This window comes from Maylandia zebra, linkage group LG12 (assembly GCF_041146795.1).
Source record: "Maylandia zebra isolate NMK-2024a linkage group LG12, Mzebra_GT3a, whole genome shotgun sequence".
NCBI lineage: Eukaryota > Metazoa > Chordata > Actinopteri > Cichliformes > Cichlidae > Maylandia > Maylandia zebra.
Window position 1 is genome coordinate 19,545,370 of NC_135178.1, and position 15,363 is coordinate 19,560,732.

General features: G+C 39.2%; 2 protein-coding genes and 1 non-coding gene across 5 annotated transcripts; all 3 read right to left on the reverse strand.

Moving 5' to 3' along the window:
* Window positions 1-704: 704 nt before the first annotated feature.
* dimt1l (DIM1 dimethyladenosine transferase 1-like (S. cerevisiae)) lies at window positions 705-7,079 on the reverse strand. Its single transcript, XM_004544470.4, has 12 exons — window positions 6,940-7,079; window positions 5,014-5,087; window positions 4,784-4,870; window positions 3,726-3,787; window positions 3,535-3,628; window positions 3,400-3,449; window positions 3,181-3,304; window positions 2,667-2,759; window positions 2,512-2,576; window positions 2,371-2,434; window positions 2,159-2,265; window positions 705-1,560 (listed from the first exon to the last, which is right to left on the reverse strand). The coding sequence occupies exons 1-12, from the start codon at window positions 6,995-6,997 to the stop codon at window positions 1,518-1,520; spliced, it is 921 nt and encodes a 306-aa protein (XP_004544527.1). The 5' UTR covers window positions 6,998-7,079; the 3' UTR covers window positions 705-1,517.
* Window positions 6,430-13,006, reverse strand: cenph (centromere protein H). Of its 3 annotated transcripts, none has more exons than XM_076890814.1 (10): window positions 12,777-13,006; window positions 8,900-9,015; window positions 8,751-8,806; window positions 8,623-8,668; window positions 8,478-8,546; window positions 8,334-8,390; window positions 8,187-8,250; window positions 7,778-7,829; window positions 7,521-7,678; window positions 6,430-7,420 (listed from the first exon to the last, which is right to left on the reverse strand). In XM_076890814.1, exons 2-10 carry the CDS (start codon window positions 8,983-8,985, stop codon window positions 7,328-7,330), a joined length of 681 nt encoding a protein of 226 aa, XP_076746929.1. In that variant the 5' UTR covers window positions 8,986-9,015; window positions 12,777-13,006; the 3' UTR covers window positions 6,430-7,327. The 3 variants fall into 3 exon arrangements, with proteins under 3 accessions (XP_076746929.1, XP_014269517.1, XP_076746928.1); XM_014414031.3 differs by having other exon boundaries at window positions 8,900-9,074; window positions 12,777-13,005; XM_076890813.1 differs by lacking the exon at window positions 12,777-13,006 and adding an exon at window positions 10,829-11,100 and having other exon boundaries at window positions 8,900-9,074.
* A 972-nt stretch (window positions 13,007-13,978) lies between these two features.
* On the reverse strand, window positions 13,979-14,050 carry trnaq-uug (transfer RNA glutamine (anticodon UUG)). Its single transcript has one exon. It is a non-coding gene; the product is annotated as a tRNA-Gln (tRNA).
* Between the last annotated feature and the right edge of the window lie 1,313 nt (window positions 14,051-15,363).

The following is a 15,363-nucleotide window of genomic DNA, read 5'->3' on the forward strand; positions in this document are numbered from 1 at the left end:
ATGAGTGTCACCTGCTCCAATCAAGAGATTTTATCAGATGATAAAATGATTGTCAAAAATCTATAAAGAACAAGAACCCGTGAATCTGTGATTTAGCGCACAGACCAGTAAAATAAACATTTAACTCAAATTATTTTATCACCGAGTTCGCTCTCAGTTCTGCTGTAAAAGATAATTATAAAAATAGAATTCAAACATAGGCTTAGTCTGCAGCAGTATAGGCATCCTCCTGTTTTAAGATCAGGTACTGATGCTTAGAAAACAAAAGTAATCGCAAAAATGTAGGTAAAAGAGAGGCGAAAATAAAGTAATAATGGTACGTCTAAGAATCTGTATTCACTGCTGAGCGTTGTATTCTGGAGATCTGATTGGTCAGCAGGATCTCTTATGAGGAAAGTAGAATACGTCACCATAGTGATTTACCCTGGTAAGTGAACCACCTTCGCGGTATAGAATATTCAGGGTTAACCCTGAAATTACCTGCTCAAGACGAAATCCTGCTTTGTAGTAGACGCCTCAGAGCGTGATGTCAATACTTAAAATGTTTTATTCTATATTAAAAAGGAAAATATTAACTTACAACAGTAACAGCCTGCAGTGTATTATTGTACTCAAATGGCAAACTTATTTTATTTTGAAAGTCATCTCAGCATCAATAGCCAATGTTTCCACCTTAACATGACCAAGACATTAATTGCTATTCACTGCCCTCCAGCGGCGAGAGTGAGTAACTACAATTTCCACACGTGTTCTTTCTGTATCCATGTTTCTTTGGTGTTTCCAATAGACGTGTATTATTGTTAGAAAACAAATGGTCACCATTTTCTTTCATAACATTTATTGCGTTTTTATACCCCTCAGTCTGTTCTTTAGTAACTCATTAATTGATTATCCTTGTTCTGAGCTTATCCAGACTATGTTTTAATATTTCTAGTTTCTTTACATGTAGTTATATTCATGGCAGTCATACCATTAAAAGATTTCTTTTCTGGTACAAACGTTCAAAAACAGAAAAAAAGTCAGGACAAAAGCATAAAGCAAGACTTCTAATGAAAGCAATCAAATTGTTTATGTAGTGCGACGGGGAATATTGATTCTTGTTAAAGGGCACCTGTTACGCAGGAGTAACTCTGCATTATTGAGAGTTACATAAAAAACAATGTAAGATGTCTACACTTTTCATGAATAGGAAAATCTGTTGTTTAGAAAACATCTGGTTTTCTAAACTTTTTGGACAAAGAACAAACTCAGACCAGTAAGAGGCTTTAAAGTATCTGTGCTCAAAGTTTTTACAGGTCATATTTTCACAAATGTAAAATAGCACTCAATATGAGCACTTTAAATGCATCTGATATTATTTGTATATTTCATTCAACCATTTCAATATCTTAAATTTCAGTTCCGTCAAACATGGCTCCAGGGGCTGAACCAGACAGGCGTTTGTTCTTCCCTGATCTGACCACAAAATTCTCCCTTGCGTGACAATTTTGAAAGATGTGAAGATCTTCTCATCAGAGTTAGGAGAAGTGGATTCCTGCAGAGTTGAACGCATGCAGCAGTCTGAGGATGATGAAGAAAAGACAATTGAACACATTAGAACAGTGAAGCCTTTAACGACCACATGCAGCCTGCCGTTTATAATGTACAATAGACTCCTGTCATATTCGTGTACATATGTTACATGCCAAGTTCTAATCTGAATTTTTTGAGTTTTCCATTAGTTGGTAAAACCTGGTACCAATTACTTAGAAGAAAAAAACCAGAAAAAACAACAACAAAACTCTTCATTGGGGTTCAAAGCAAGTAGAGTCGAGCTGAAAATGGGACATAAATAGACCGCATGCCACTGATTGGTCAGGGAGTGACTCATTCTGGCTCTTATCTTTACCCCAAGTCTGAAAAAAAAGCCCCTGATTGAGCAGGTAATGCCATCGCTTTGATGTGCTCGACTGTTGCGTTTGTGTCACATACAAATTACATCACAGGACTCTTGAGCCAACCATACTAGAGGTGCTCAATTGTAATGCAAGAGAATAGAGTCGAGTAGGTAATAGTGGGAAAAGAGGCATTTTTTACTATGTAATTACAAAGGAAGTGTAGGGAAAGCACACTAAAAGCTACAGGCTGTGGCGTTTCAAGGTGGAGAATGTCAGCTTACACCATGAAGTCATCAATGTCCATCGACCTGGCTCTCTTCTCACTGAAATCTGCTTCCTGAAGGACACTCTCGATTTTTTTGCTAATGCTGAAGTCAGCTGGGACTTCCTGTGAAGATGCACAAAAAGATTCCTGATTAAAAGCAGAGAAACAGGGAGCGGGCGAGATCTTTAAAGAGGGCTGAGGAGTCGTTTATTTAAAAACTTGACTCACCGTATTGTGAAGAGAACAGTGAATTCTGTAGTTCTTCTCCAGCATCTGCTCCACTGCAGCGGACCTACAGAACACAAGATCACATGACCATCTGCTCTTGACCACACCCACTTTTGACTGAACAGTTTGAGAGCTACTCACTTAAAAGCTGCGTTGAGGGTTTTGTTTTTCCTTACAAAGGCTATTCTGACAAGGCCGTCCCACTCCTAGAATAAAAACAACATACACCTTCAGTCTAACTTATATTTTTAATGAATACTCCTCCACAGTAGGATTCGTTAACAATCAAAGCTCACCTGGAAGTTCACTGGAGGAGGAGGATTTTTGGGTTCTATCCTGACGACGCTCGACTCCACTTTCGGAGGGGGGCGGAAATTATTCTTCCCTACCTGATAACATTGAAAATACACATTAACACTGAGACATATGGTCTAGAGCAGCGGTCCCCAACCCCCGGGCCTCGGACCGGTACCGGTCCGTGAGTCGTTTGGTACCGAGCCGCAAGAGTTGAGGTTCAGGTGTGAAATGTATAGTTTTCAGGGTTTTTAATCTGTTTTCAGCGTTATTTTGTTATCGTTTTTATTGTTTACTCTGTTTTCCTGGGTCTTTTCACGTGTGTTATGAATATTTTTTCTTTTTTTCGGTATCGGTACTAGTTTTATTTTGTTGTATTTATCCGCGACACCTTAAAGGCCGGTCCATGAAAATATTGTCGGGCATAAACCGGTCCGTGGCGCAAAAAAGGTTGGGGACCGTTGGTCTAGAGAGTTGCTGTTAGCATTAGACAACCATCAGAGAGCGGATGCTGACCTTCATGAGATGGTCTACACGAGCCAGAAGCTGTGTGTTGATGGAAAGTCTGCAGTACAGTTTGTCTCCAGGCTTGGCAACCAGGCGCATGGCGAACTCTCGCTGGAACATCAAGACTGCACACCTGGAGGAAAATAAATAAATAACAGGCACTTAACACAGCAGGGATACGAGAAAAGACGATCAAACTTCCTCTATGGACCTCCAGCTGTGTCTCACCTGAAGAAAGGCCGGTGCAGCAGGAGCTTGAAGACAAAAGGTGATGAAATCTGCACAAAGAGAAACTGTGTTTGGTCCAAGTGCAATGCAAGACACTGAAAGACTTGTGTGGATTTGGCAGAAACACGTCCGTACCTGGTAAGGTAAGTTAGCCACACAGACGTCAAAGAAAGGCAGATCTGTTTTTAGCACATCTCCAATTAATATCTGAAGCTTGGTTTGTAAGGGTCTGATGGAGAAAACAATAATTTTATTAGATCACTTTATATTCAAATATGACTTTTAAGCACAGTATATGTAAGAGCAGCACTGCTTTGTTCACTCACGTGCACTGTACTCTCTTCTGAAGTTCAGCCACCAATCTGCAGTCCAACTCGCAGGCGACTACCTGCAAAAACGGCGAGTCACTTTTAAAAATCTGCAGTCACTGCAGCACCGAACAAACACCAAAGTGAACCGAAATACCAGACAAACTCCGGGAGTGCGGTCTGTGTAGTCTTATGGCAGTTTTATACTTTCCAAGTGTGTGGAGGGTCTTTTTGGGGGTGTAAATTTTATCATTACAGGGTAAAAGGAGCACTCTGTGTCCTCTCCAATTAACTGTGACAACGTGGACCTGTCTGTAAAGACACCATGCTGAGATCTACCAACTACGCACGTGTGCTCCAAGCATTCTCCAAGAAACAATATAACAGAAACATGCATTCATACGTGCTTTCTGCAACTGTCTGCAAGCAATTAAAATACTGGCCCTGGGCTTTTTGATTTAGATTTATTTATTTTAATTTTTTCTTATTTATTTTTATTTTTACACATCAGATGCATTTGTACCTCCTCCTGGAATCGAACCAAATATATGTTGATTGTAGAGTTAATCCACATGAGTTACTAAATATCGTCTCCACCGTCTGTCACAGCTCCACTGGTGATTTTGAAAAATAAAGTGTGACTTTCTGGGATACTTAAAACTTTGACTGCACCACTGAAAATACATTTTGATGTATATGCTCCTTTTCATGCAAATTATCCACAATATGCAATTCATTTTTGGTGTTTGCTAAATTTTATAAAATCTCAAATCTCACAAATGAATTAAACTTTTGGTGGTTTGAAAGGATTTTGTGCAACTTTTTGTCCCATTTGCAATTTAGTTGGGGCTTAATAAGTTACAGAACATCTCATAACAAATAATGAGAATGTAAAACAAACTAATTGGATTTTCAGTGTCAATATTAAATATGTTTACACAATTCTCTATTAAATATAGGTTTAAAAATATCTGTATTTACTGACATTGTGTATCACAACATGTTTGAAAAAAGGCTTGCATAAAGGTGTAGTGTGAGTTCTTGGAGCGAGACCCCCGACAGTTTGAGGCTCTTACTTTTTTGGCTTTTTCCAGCAGCTTAACCGTCATGTTACCAGTACCAGGTCCCACCTCGAGCACCACGTCTGTCGGCCTCAAAGCAGCCTGAAAAAGAGACGCGTCACAGTTCAGTTAGATCAGCAGCCTCTGCATGATTGTCCACTTCTTTTTTTTAAAACACATATTTTACATTTTGTGAATATTTGTTAAAATTTTTGTCTGTAGCAGCATCAGCAAGTACTTCCCACCTTTTCAATAATCCCATTGACAACCAGAGGATTCTTCAGGATGTGCTGGCCGATGCCAGTGTTGAACATGATCCCTGCAACAGAGAGCAAACTGAGCACTGCATGCTGGTCATGTGTGACGACTATGGTCATTTATATATGAACAATTATATCTGTTTATATGTCCTAAGCTCACATTTTAAGCCAAGGATAAGTCCATCCATGCCAGCTCATCTAGTCCCATGAAAAACATCTATGAAGCTCTTGCAAAATCTAAACGTTATACTATACTTTTTTGCTTGTTCCCTTGCTAAGATGAATATGAGCCATTTTTCACAGTTTCTACTAAATTGGATTTTAATGCACTACAGTCCTCCTTCTGTATATACACAGCAAGAAACCCCCAAGGCTCATTTTGCAGATAAACAGCTCCTGAAAATTTTATAATCATCATTACTCAAACACTGCATCTTTTGCAGATGGGTGAACATTGCACTGCTTTTTGTTCAGTGGGGTTAACATTCACCTGGCAGTGAGACAGTATTAAGGAATCACACAATCCCGTCCAGAAACCGCTGAGAAACATGACCACGGCTACAGGTTAAAAAATATAATAATTTCCTGCGCTCATAATTGGCACCAAGATGCCATTTTTCTTTGCATCCATCCTCCTTTTTAAAAATCTTCTGCACTTCTCTCAGCCTTCAGGTAGGAATGAGTTTACAGTTCAGCCTGCCTGTTCATCAACTAAGTTTCCAGATGGTCATACTTCTAATTTCATTTAAATTCATGCATACAGACTCAGATCCGAGGCAGAAGTAACTGCTTATCATTTCAGTGTTAAACTGCTTTTGTGGACTTTCAATGTTGCTCCCGTTTCTCCATGCCCATCTATTCCTGTGGAATAAAATGCATACTGTAAAGTTGCAGCACCAATTCCCCCACCTTCCACGGTCAGTCACGACTACTTATTACAAATATCAAACGCATCTCGCAGAGTGACCAGAGTGACATTTTGATTAGTTTGATGTTTTTCCCAACAGACAATACCAAACAACAGAAAGCTTCATAAAGTCTGGCTCTCTTCCAATAGCTGCCAAGAATCAAGGAAGGCCACCTTTCCAAGAACTCGTGGTGGACTGAGGTTTGTTTCAGCCTGCAATGAATTAGTCAGGATCAGTGGTCTGGTTTGCATGAACAGTAATGAATTACTGGCTCAGCCTCATGATTTGACTTCAGTATAGCTTAAATATTTTTGTGGCTGGGCCCTTAAAACGTATCAGGGAATCTGACACCACCAAGCCCCAAACAAGAGTCTGGCTGAGTTTGTTGCTCTGTTATCAGTAAACATTTTTCATTGACAGTTGAGGTTCAGGGTGCTTGCAAATGAAATAACCACCACCATGAAAAAAAAGAGAAAAAAAATCAAAACGAGCATTTTAACATAATGACAAAAGACATTTATTTACATATCAGGAATGACTTTCAACATTTCTTCATACATAAGCCTCTTTGGTGAATATTTACATTCATAATATTGCAAAACAGTAGTAATAAATCTACATGTTAGAACTGTTACAGTCAGTTATGTTTCTCTGATCTTGATTAAGCATAAACAATTTGTGTTTACGTCATTTGTTCACCTCCTAAACAATGCATACAGAAAATAACAGCGGAAGCAGCTGGACTAAATATCGCAGTTAGCACAAATTAACAATTTGCAGGAAAAGAAACCTTTTAATTGAAGTAGCTGGTGGGCTGGAGTCACTAAAACGTTTCCACGTCAACACAAGTGACGACAGTTACAGCAGTGCTTCATGTTAAATGCTGTGACTGCTAAAACAGCGATACACCAGCTCAATATGCAAACACTGCACAGACACGATGACTGACCCCGTCTCTAAAGTCTGGCATGCTAACGCTAACGCACCCCGTTCAGAAACGTACCTTGGTTTTTGACCTCTTGGTGCTGTCTGCTTTTCTTCACCGCTTTGACCTTCGGCATTTTACTTTATTTTGTCCTACTTAAAGAGCTACAAAAATCCAAATTGTAAGTAATTATCCAGAGTAAGGCTGGCTGGACTTTGTAAACACGTGTAGTCCTTCCTCTATGCTGCTCCTTCTCTTCTTCAGTGACACGCTGAGCTGCAGGTTTCATCTGTTGGCTCGCTTCCTCCGCGCCCTCTGGTGGCGATCTGGCGGCATTGCTTTTACTTTTTCAAGATGAAACTAAAACTGTTTTTGAAACAGTTTGACACACACACACACACACACACACACACACACACACACACACACACACACACACACACACACACACACACACACACCATCTTTACTCAGAGATGGGAAACTCCTCGAGTGTCATGGCGATGTCTCGAAGTTTGGGATCATCAAGCCAGTTGACTTTACAGGCCAAGAGAATGCCCTGAAGAGGAAAACAAACATTAACATACAACCAACAAAACTGCGAGTGAGTATCATACATTCAGTCATAAACTGTACCGACTGTTTTTTCTAAAGTTTACCCTGAGGACATTTTGGGTCATGATGGCCATCTTTTTATATTTTTCCAGGTTTGCTTGGCCTTTCTCCAACGCAGCTTTGTACTTTTCCATGTCTGGATACTCTTTCCTTGAAGACTCCTCCATGTGTTTGATCTTCTCATGCGTGAGCCGTTTCATCTCTGCAAGCAGAAAGTACTACTTTAATCTGGAGTCGAAACAATAAATAACTAAGAACTTTAACTGTGAAAGACATCCGATTTCTTTCTCGTAAAGCATACCAAGTCTGTTCTTCTGTATTTCTGTAACCTCATCTTGAAGTTTTTTGGACTCCTGTTGGAAAAATAAATAGTAGATTAGGGTATAAAACCCTCAACTTTAAGTAGCACTTTAACCTGTAGCATTTATGTTGAAGAATAAAGGTCGTCATGCCAAGTATTGACTTGGACAGATCCTGTGTTTGCCTTATATACACTGCACTTCCATGAACGTTTTCATGTTTCAATAAAGATCAGAACACATTATCCATTTTCCAAGCAAAATATCAAATGAGGGTTGACTCAAGACCTTTGCACAATACTATAAGTGATTACAATACCCTAACAAAACAAATTGTCTAATATAGGAAATCCCATAAAATTTTAAACACACAAAGCACTTCAAAGAAGAACACAGACTTAAGCTGCTCACCTGTTGAAGGTGTTTTATGTGTGAACAAAGACCCATGCAGCGGTCACTTATGGCTTTCAGAGCACTGAGGGAAAAAAAACAAAACAAATGTTTTGATAAAAATAATTAAATATTTCAGCTGTTTCTGTATGATGTCAGTTGACTTACTCTGCTTCAGAGTCACTCCAGTTCAGCTTTTCTCCGATAGCGTGCCACATCTGCATTCTGAAAGACAGAGACAATCAATGATCTGTCACGAAAAATATGAGAACATCTGAACTCCAAAAACAAATAATACAAGCAGCAGTTTACCTGTGCAGGGTCAGTGTGCTGTTAAAATGAAGCGTCTTCACCCTTTCAAGCTCACCGATATATTCTGGCCTGAAACGAACAAGTGTCAACATCTTTTTTTCCCCTTTTCTATTTAACATTTGGCTTTAAAACATCAAATACTCACAAGTCTCTCTCTGCTTCAGATGTGCTGCATGACCTTTTATTTTTTTCTATCAGGGGAAACTTAAAATTAATTTCCATTTTTGCTCTTAAAAAATAAAAACAAATTTATTCAAGAAAATTGTTTTATACCTGCGTTGAGCTGTACTGCCATCTCAAAGCACTGGTTGGACATCTGTTGCTTTATTCTGTAAAGAAAGTAAAGACCAGAGGTGACGTGTGCGGCACAGCTGGATCAAAAACTGACCTTCAACACCAATGTTGGGATGAGAGATACAAACCTCAGCATGTCTACAGGTGACGTGTCTTTCTGTCCGGTGGCACCTTCAGCAGCAGGAACATCATTTGGCTCCATAGTCCCCACCATGTGATTGAGTTTCCCCTGGCTGTCAGATGACTCCATCACCAAAAAAAAGAAAAAAAAAAAAAAAAAGAAAAAAAAACGAGTGAAGATTCCTGGAGAGACAAATCAAACCACAGAAATGTGGGTTTAATCCAACATAAGAAACTATAGCTCATTAAAACTCAGTCTGACTAATATGCACTAATATACAGAAAATAATGGCATTTAACTTGAAGTCTGCCAGTCATCAAGTTTTTTTTTTTGGTTTTTTGTTTCAGTGGCCGAAACAAGTATACTCATCTCAACATACAAAACACATCATACAGCCTTACACTCATTCATAATTCATACATGCAGCTGGTGCAAAAAAAAAAAAAAAAAAAAAAGGCCACAAATCATGAGCAAGACAGAGTTAAACTTAAGTTTTCAGCAGCCAAGCTGAGGAAGGCTGTTTCAAAATACAAACTTATCAACTCAAACATGTGAAAAAATTATTTGAAATTTCAATTAGTAAGTCAAAATGTTGAGATTGTGATAAGAAATTCTGGCTTAGTGTCTTATTAATAGTCCCACTTGGCAGAAACAAGCTTGTATAAAAATATCATATTTTAAGTGGGGATCGGCAAATACCCCACAATAAAATATTATCACAATTTGATATGCATTAAGATTTTATGATATACTAAGTTTCAATAACTTTTAAAATAACCAATTATGTTCTCAAAGTTAAACTTTGTCTGTTTTATCCAATAAGCACACCAACACTGTCAATAAACCTGGCATAGCTGTATTGCCATAAGACAGACAGGCCAACTGTATGCAACTGAATTTTAATTACAGTTGTTGTTAATTACATCCAATCTGTTCCTGATAATACAACAGTTAACAGTGATAAGCTGTCTGAAAATACCAAATGTGAATTTGTGTCCTCGTAGACGTCAACAGAAATTCACTTTTAACTGTTAAATTTGTGCTCAGCAGCCTTTCTGCTCTATAGGAATATGACCAGAATACAACCAGCTGGAAGCCATTTGAGTCGAGTCTCCTTATTAACAAAGACTTGTTCAAACTGATGGCGACATGTTGGCAATCTGTCTGCATTTATAAATTAGACAGCAAGTATTTGATAACAAGTATATTTCTGACTGGCAAACTGTGACTGAATACAGAAGACTGCCTCCTATTAAACGACCAATGCAATCACCTTGTGATCAAGTGGTTGTGAGTGGTGGCCAGCGGGCAGACAGACAGACTGATGGTTTTTCAGTTGACCAGAAAACTGCACAACGTTATGTAGAAAAAGAAAATCCAGGCAGATTCTGCAGGTTGCACCAATGAATTGTCTGGTTTCCTTGCTGTACGCCTCCACCGTAACCACTGAGCTCAGTGGTTTGCAAACAGTAAGCAGTTTTGTTGTGCAAGTGTCAATCTTCAGATAATGAACGGAAACGCAGCCAAGATACGAGCAAAGATGCTTCTGTGACTGAGACTCCTGCCACCTGTTCATTGCGACACAGTGAAACCACTTCTCAAATCACTAACCTGCCGCTCCAGTCATCTTATATAAAATCATCATCACTGGTAGTTCAATCGCTTCACGGTGCTATGCTTAGCACCTGTGTAAAAGCACCCGCAGTAATTTGTCACCCATCAGTTTTACAGTCACACAAAGTAAAGCGTAGGCTTCTGATGTCGTAGAAGCTGAAACTGTACTTCAGTGCAGCTCTGCTTCTGCGCTGTACACACACATACAGCAGCCTTAATCAGAGTTGATGCTCGTCTTTATACGGTTACAGCGGCCCTTTTCAGCAGCTGTCAGCGTAGCGCTAAAACTAATATCGGTTTATTTAAAATAAAATTTTTTTACCTCTCTTAACGGAATTGATGATGCTTCAAGTCCAAATGACATCAAATAAGCACTGTCTGCTGAACCTCTGTTAGCTTCGGCGTTACACTTGCTAGTTAACGTCAGTCGCTCAGTGTAACGGCGAGTTACAACTCTTCACAAGCTTTCATCTGTGTGAAATGCGGTTGTTAATTAGCAAGAAAATGCGCAATAGGTAATCAGTTTTGTCACCGCGTTAAATTGTTATTGTTTTTCTTTGTCAGGGATTAGCAAACCAGCCTACAAGTTCAGTACCGCCACCTGTCGGACAGGAGGGTAAAACTGAAGACAAGCAGGAGAACACTCATGCACCTTCAGCAAGGAGTTGGTTTCACTCTCTTTAATGCTCATTTTAACGTTTTAAAAGAAACAAAGCCCACCCTTGCCCACAACATATTAACCGACTTCTGGATAATTGGCCTATAGCTGAACTACTAGTTCATAATGTTAACCAACCATTAAATGAGTTCAGTGATTCTTCTCTATTTATGTCTTCCACTTTACTCGTATAAGGACCTGATATATAAGCATTTCACTGTGCATTACACTCATATAACTGTGTGTGTGACAACATCCCAATGTGTTTAATCTTTCTTTTTAAAGAATTAAGTTTGGCTATTACATTTTTACACATAATAGCCCAGTCATTAAAAAATTAAGAACTAAAAAAAGATGTATATGTATGAAAAGGTCATGTCTTCAGAAAACTAATACGTTTTGAACAGTGAGTCTCAGGAGGAGAAAAAACTCTCAGCTCAATACATTTAAGCATACAGAGATGGTCAAGCTGACTTGCTGAAGTTCAAACTTAAAATCAGAATGAAGAAGAAAGCTGATTGACATTACTTTAAACATGGCACGATTGTTGGTGTTAGATGGGCTGGTCTGAGTAGTTTAGATACTGGAGATCTACTAGGATTTCCCCACAGAACCATCTCTAGTGTTTATAGAGAATGATCTGAAAAAGAAACTGTCCAGTCAATGGCAGTGTTCTGGGGTAAAACACAGTGTTAATGTCAGAGGAAGGGTAGAATGACCAAGTAATAATCACTCGTTACAACCAAGGTATGCAGAAGAGCATCTCTGAATGCACTACATGAAACAGATTTACTACAGCAGCAGAAGGCCACAATGGGGGCCACTCCTGTCAACTAAAAACAGGAAACTAAGGCTACAGTTTGCACAAGCACATGACAACAGAAGATTGGCAAAAAAAAAAATTACTGGTCTAATGAATGTTGACTTCTATTCTAAATTTCAGATGGTAAGGTCAGGATTTGGTGTAAATTACATTAAAGCATCCATACTGGCTTGTTTCAATGGTTCAGGCTGCTGTCTGTGGTGTAATGGCCTGTTAGAGATTCTTTGTACACTTTGGGTCTCTTAGCTGAAAATCAATTAAATACCACAGCGTTCCTGAGTATTGTTCCTAACCAAGTCAATCCTTTTATAACTACACTGAATCCAACTTATGACTGCTATTAAGAACAGTATCATTACACAATGTCACAAATCTCACATTATCTCAAACTGGCTTCTTGGCTAAGATAGTGAGTCCGCTTTCCTCAGGCGCCAGATCGCAATCTAATACACCAAATCTGGGATGAACTGGACTTGGAGATACTCATTATGAATGTGCAACGGCTGCAAATCTGCAGCAACTGTGTGATGCTATCGTGCCAACATAGACCATGAATAAGGAAGGCAGTTCTGGGGGTCGAACCTAGTGCTAGCAACGTTTACCTAACGAAGTGCCCGGTGAGTGTACCGTTACAGAAAAATAAAGTGAATCCTCAAACTAAGAACAAGCACCCGAGTCACTACACAGGAGAGTAAACACATGCATTATTTTCATATAACGTCATTTAACGTGTTTTCAGCTGGTTATAACTTAGCGTTAAAACTACTTCGGTTTACATATAAGTCTTACCTCGATTGAGTTAGGTTAACGCTCTTATGTCAAGATTTAAAAAAGAAGACAAAGAAGCAGAGGTTAGTCCCTGGCGTCGTCGTTACACTCGCCCGTTAAAGTTAACAATTTTTTGCTTATCAAAATGTCACCAGCTGTAACACATCAAACTGTTTACGCCGCGCGACTTAATTTTATAACGACGCCGTCCCGCCAAGAAACACGTAACGGAACGTCACCATACGTCACACGTCTGCCTGTGACCAGAACCAACGCTCAACTGAACTTTCAACTTTCAAAGGCTCTGCCTGTCACACATCAAGGGATGCGGCGCCCCCTGCTGGTCGAGAGGGAAAACACATATGTGGACAAATACAACAGGTTTGTTTTCTTTATTATACCGTTTACCATAGTTACTATAGCTACTATAGTTAACCCGCATGTATATGAAATGAAATACTTGCTTTTTAAAAATATTAGTGGCTGAAGAGTGGTATGAAACCAATGTACATTTTTTTATATACAAAAACAAAAGTATTCTTCATTCAAGACAAACACATTTTATTGAAATACGCCTTTTATTCCTTTACTTGCAAAGTTTTGCCTCATCATTCTCTCTCTACTATTTTTAAGTATTTGCTCTTGAGAGTAAAAGTGTTAGACACGGTGCCATAAATCATACAATGAACCACGAGTTTAGTTGTGACCCAAGGTGTTTCCCCTGCACGCTGAACTGACGATCTCGCCTCGACTTCCTAAGGTCCATCAAACAAAACAAACCAGGATGAGGTTCAGTTGTGATGCAAGATTATGATTTGTGTAAACAGCAGTGTAATTTACACCTCTACACCTGACACAGTTAAAACTGAAACACTATTTCACATGCATTTTTTTCTATATGTAAACTATGCCTGACATTTATTCTTCTGACTGGATTAATTTATTGAAGCCATTCTTACTTCTTCGATTGATTAGGTAAACGCTTTAGGTTGAATCAGGTAGGGTTTTCCAAACAGTCGCAAATTGCAATAGCCTCCCAAAGCAGGACACCACAAAAACTTCGCAATTTGATCTAACATCAAGCAGGATTAAACACATGCAGGGGCCCAAATAAGCATTTCCATAACAAACCTTAAATCTTTTTATGCCGATTACGTCGACTGATTATGGATGATGTACTCAACAGTAGGCCAATTTGATGCCATCTCAAAGTGAAAAGCGACAGGTTCCACCGAGATTTGAACTCGGATCGCTGGATTCAAAGTCCAGAGTGCTAACCATTACACCATGGAACCCTTTGTTCGCGTAGCTGGTATGCACACGCAGGACTTGCGCAAAATCCCCTTTGGCGCACGCTACTCAAAAGCCAAAATAAGGTTTTATTTTTCAATTAATTTCATTGAATTGATTGAGTAAATCCCATTTAACTGAGTCCCCTAAATCAACGGGCTCTGTGTTTCATTGTGTGTGTACCAGTGCGTGATTTCAGGTATTTGGAAATAAACTGGGCTGTTAATATGGAGGTTTTGTTAGGCGGTAGTCCAGTGAAATCCAAAAGAAGATTTAAAAAAAAAAAAAAAAGGAACACGCGGTTCTTCAGAAATGTTCAGCCGCCTATCCGAAATCACCCCAACTTGCTCCTGATAGTCGTAGGAGATGTTCAGCATTTTGCAGTATTTTTAAATGAACGTCTTTAAAACTACAGGATCCCAGAGGTCCCAGGGATCTGTTTAATAATGCAAACATAGTGCTCTATAGGTTGTTGTGGTGGGAGGCAGTCTTCGTTGGAACCCATTAAGGATTTTTTTTTCTTTGCATCATTAGGAGAAACAGACCCTGCTGAGGGACTCACTTTTATCTATCTCAAGGCTGTGACCATTAATGGGGAATGCTATTTTCCATCCCTGTCTTCTGTAACAGGCCAGCCAACGTGTAAACAACAGGAGCTGTGTAACTCAATACCAGTTCCCTCCTCTGAACTTAACTATGTAAGATGAGACACATTTTTTTCTTCAGTTTTTTTCAACTACTTTATTACTTCAAGGTTAGTGGTTTTGGACTACATCATCATTATGATGGCAACTAAATCCTCCCACAGTCCAAAGACAAGCGGGTTAAACTAATAAGTGGCTACTCTGACTTGGCTGTAGGTGTGAATGGCTGTCTGTATGAGTCATCCCACTGATCCCCTGTGACCTGAAAATAAAGTTGGTTCACTCGGCTTCCTGCCCTTCCTCTAAAAAGAAAGAGGGAATGAACTGTTTTATATTAGATGATTTCAGGGGCCTTCTAGAAATGGGGTCATTCAGTTACTTCAGAAAATGAGCTGTCAATTTAATTGGTGAAATATTTTAAAAAGTTATTATTCTGTGCATCTAACTATTATTTAATTCATTTCGGAAAAAAGCTGCATTGTTTTTATTTTCTAAGCTACCACAGTTACGTGCCCTACTCAAGCGGAATCTCTAATGTTGCGTTCACGTGCTTTTTGGGATACAGCAATGCAGACTCAGTGTCCTCAAAGCTGGCTTGCATTAGTATAGCAGTCAGTAGTAACATGGTAAGTAACTGCTGCTAAAGCAGCTTTCCATGGGATTACAAACGTTAA

Coding starts and splice junctions, on each gene's coding strand:
- cenph (XM_014414031.3), bottom strand. CDS start 9,021: ATGGAGTCATCTGACAGCCAGGGGAAACTCAATCACATGGTGGGGACT. Junction 8,547..8,622: donor TCTGAAGCAGAGAGAGACTT/GTGAGTATTTGA, acceptor TGTTCGTTTCAG/GCCAGAATATATCGGTGAGC. Junction 7,421..7,520: donor TGACCCAAAATGTCCTCAGG/GTAAACTTTAGA, acceptor TTTCCTCTTCAG/GGCATTCTCTTGGCCTGTAA.
- dimt1l (XM_004544470.4), bottom strand. CDS start 6,997: ATGCCGAAGGTCAAAGCGGTGAAGAAAAGCAGACAGCACCAAGAGGTC. Junction 2,760..3,180: donor GTGTAGACCATCTCATGAAG/GTCAGCATCCGC, acceptor CAATGTTATCAG/GTAGGGAAGAATAATTTCCG. Junction 2,266..2,370: donor ACTGTTCTCTTCACAATACG/GTGAGTCAAGTT, acceptor GCATCTTCACAG/GAAGTCCCAGCTGACTTCAG.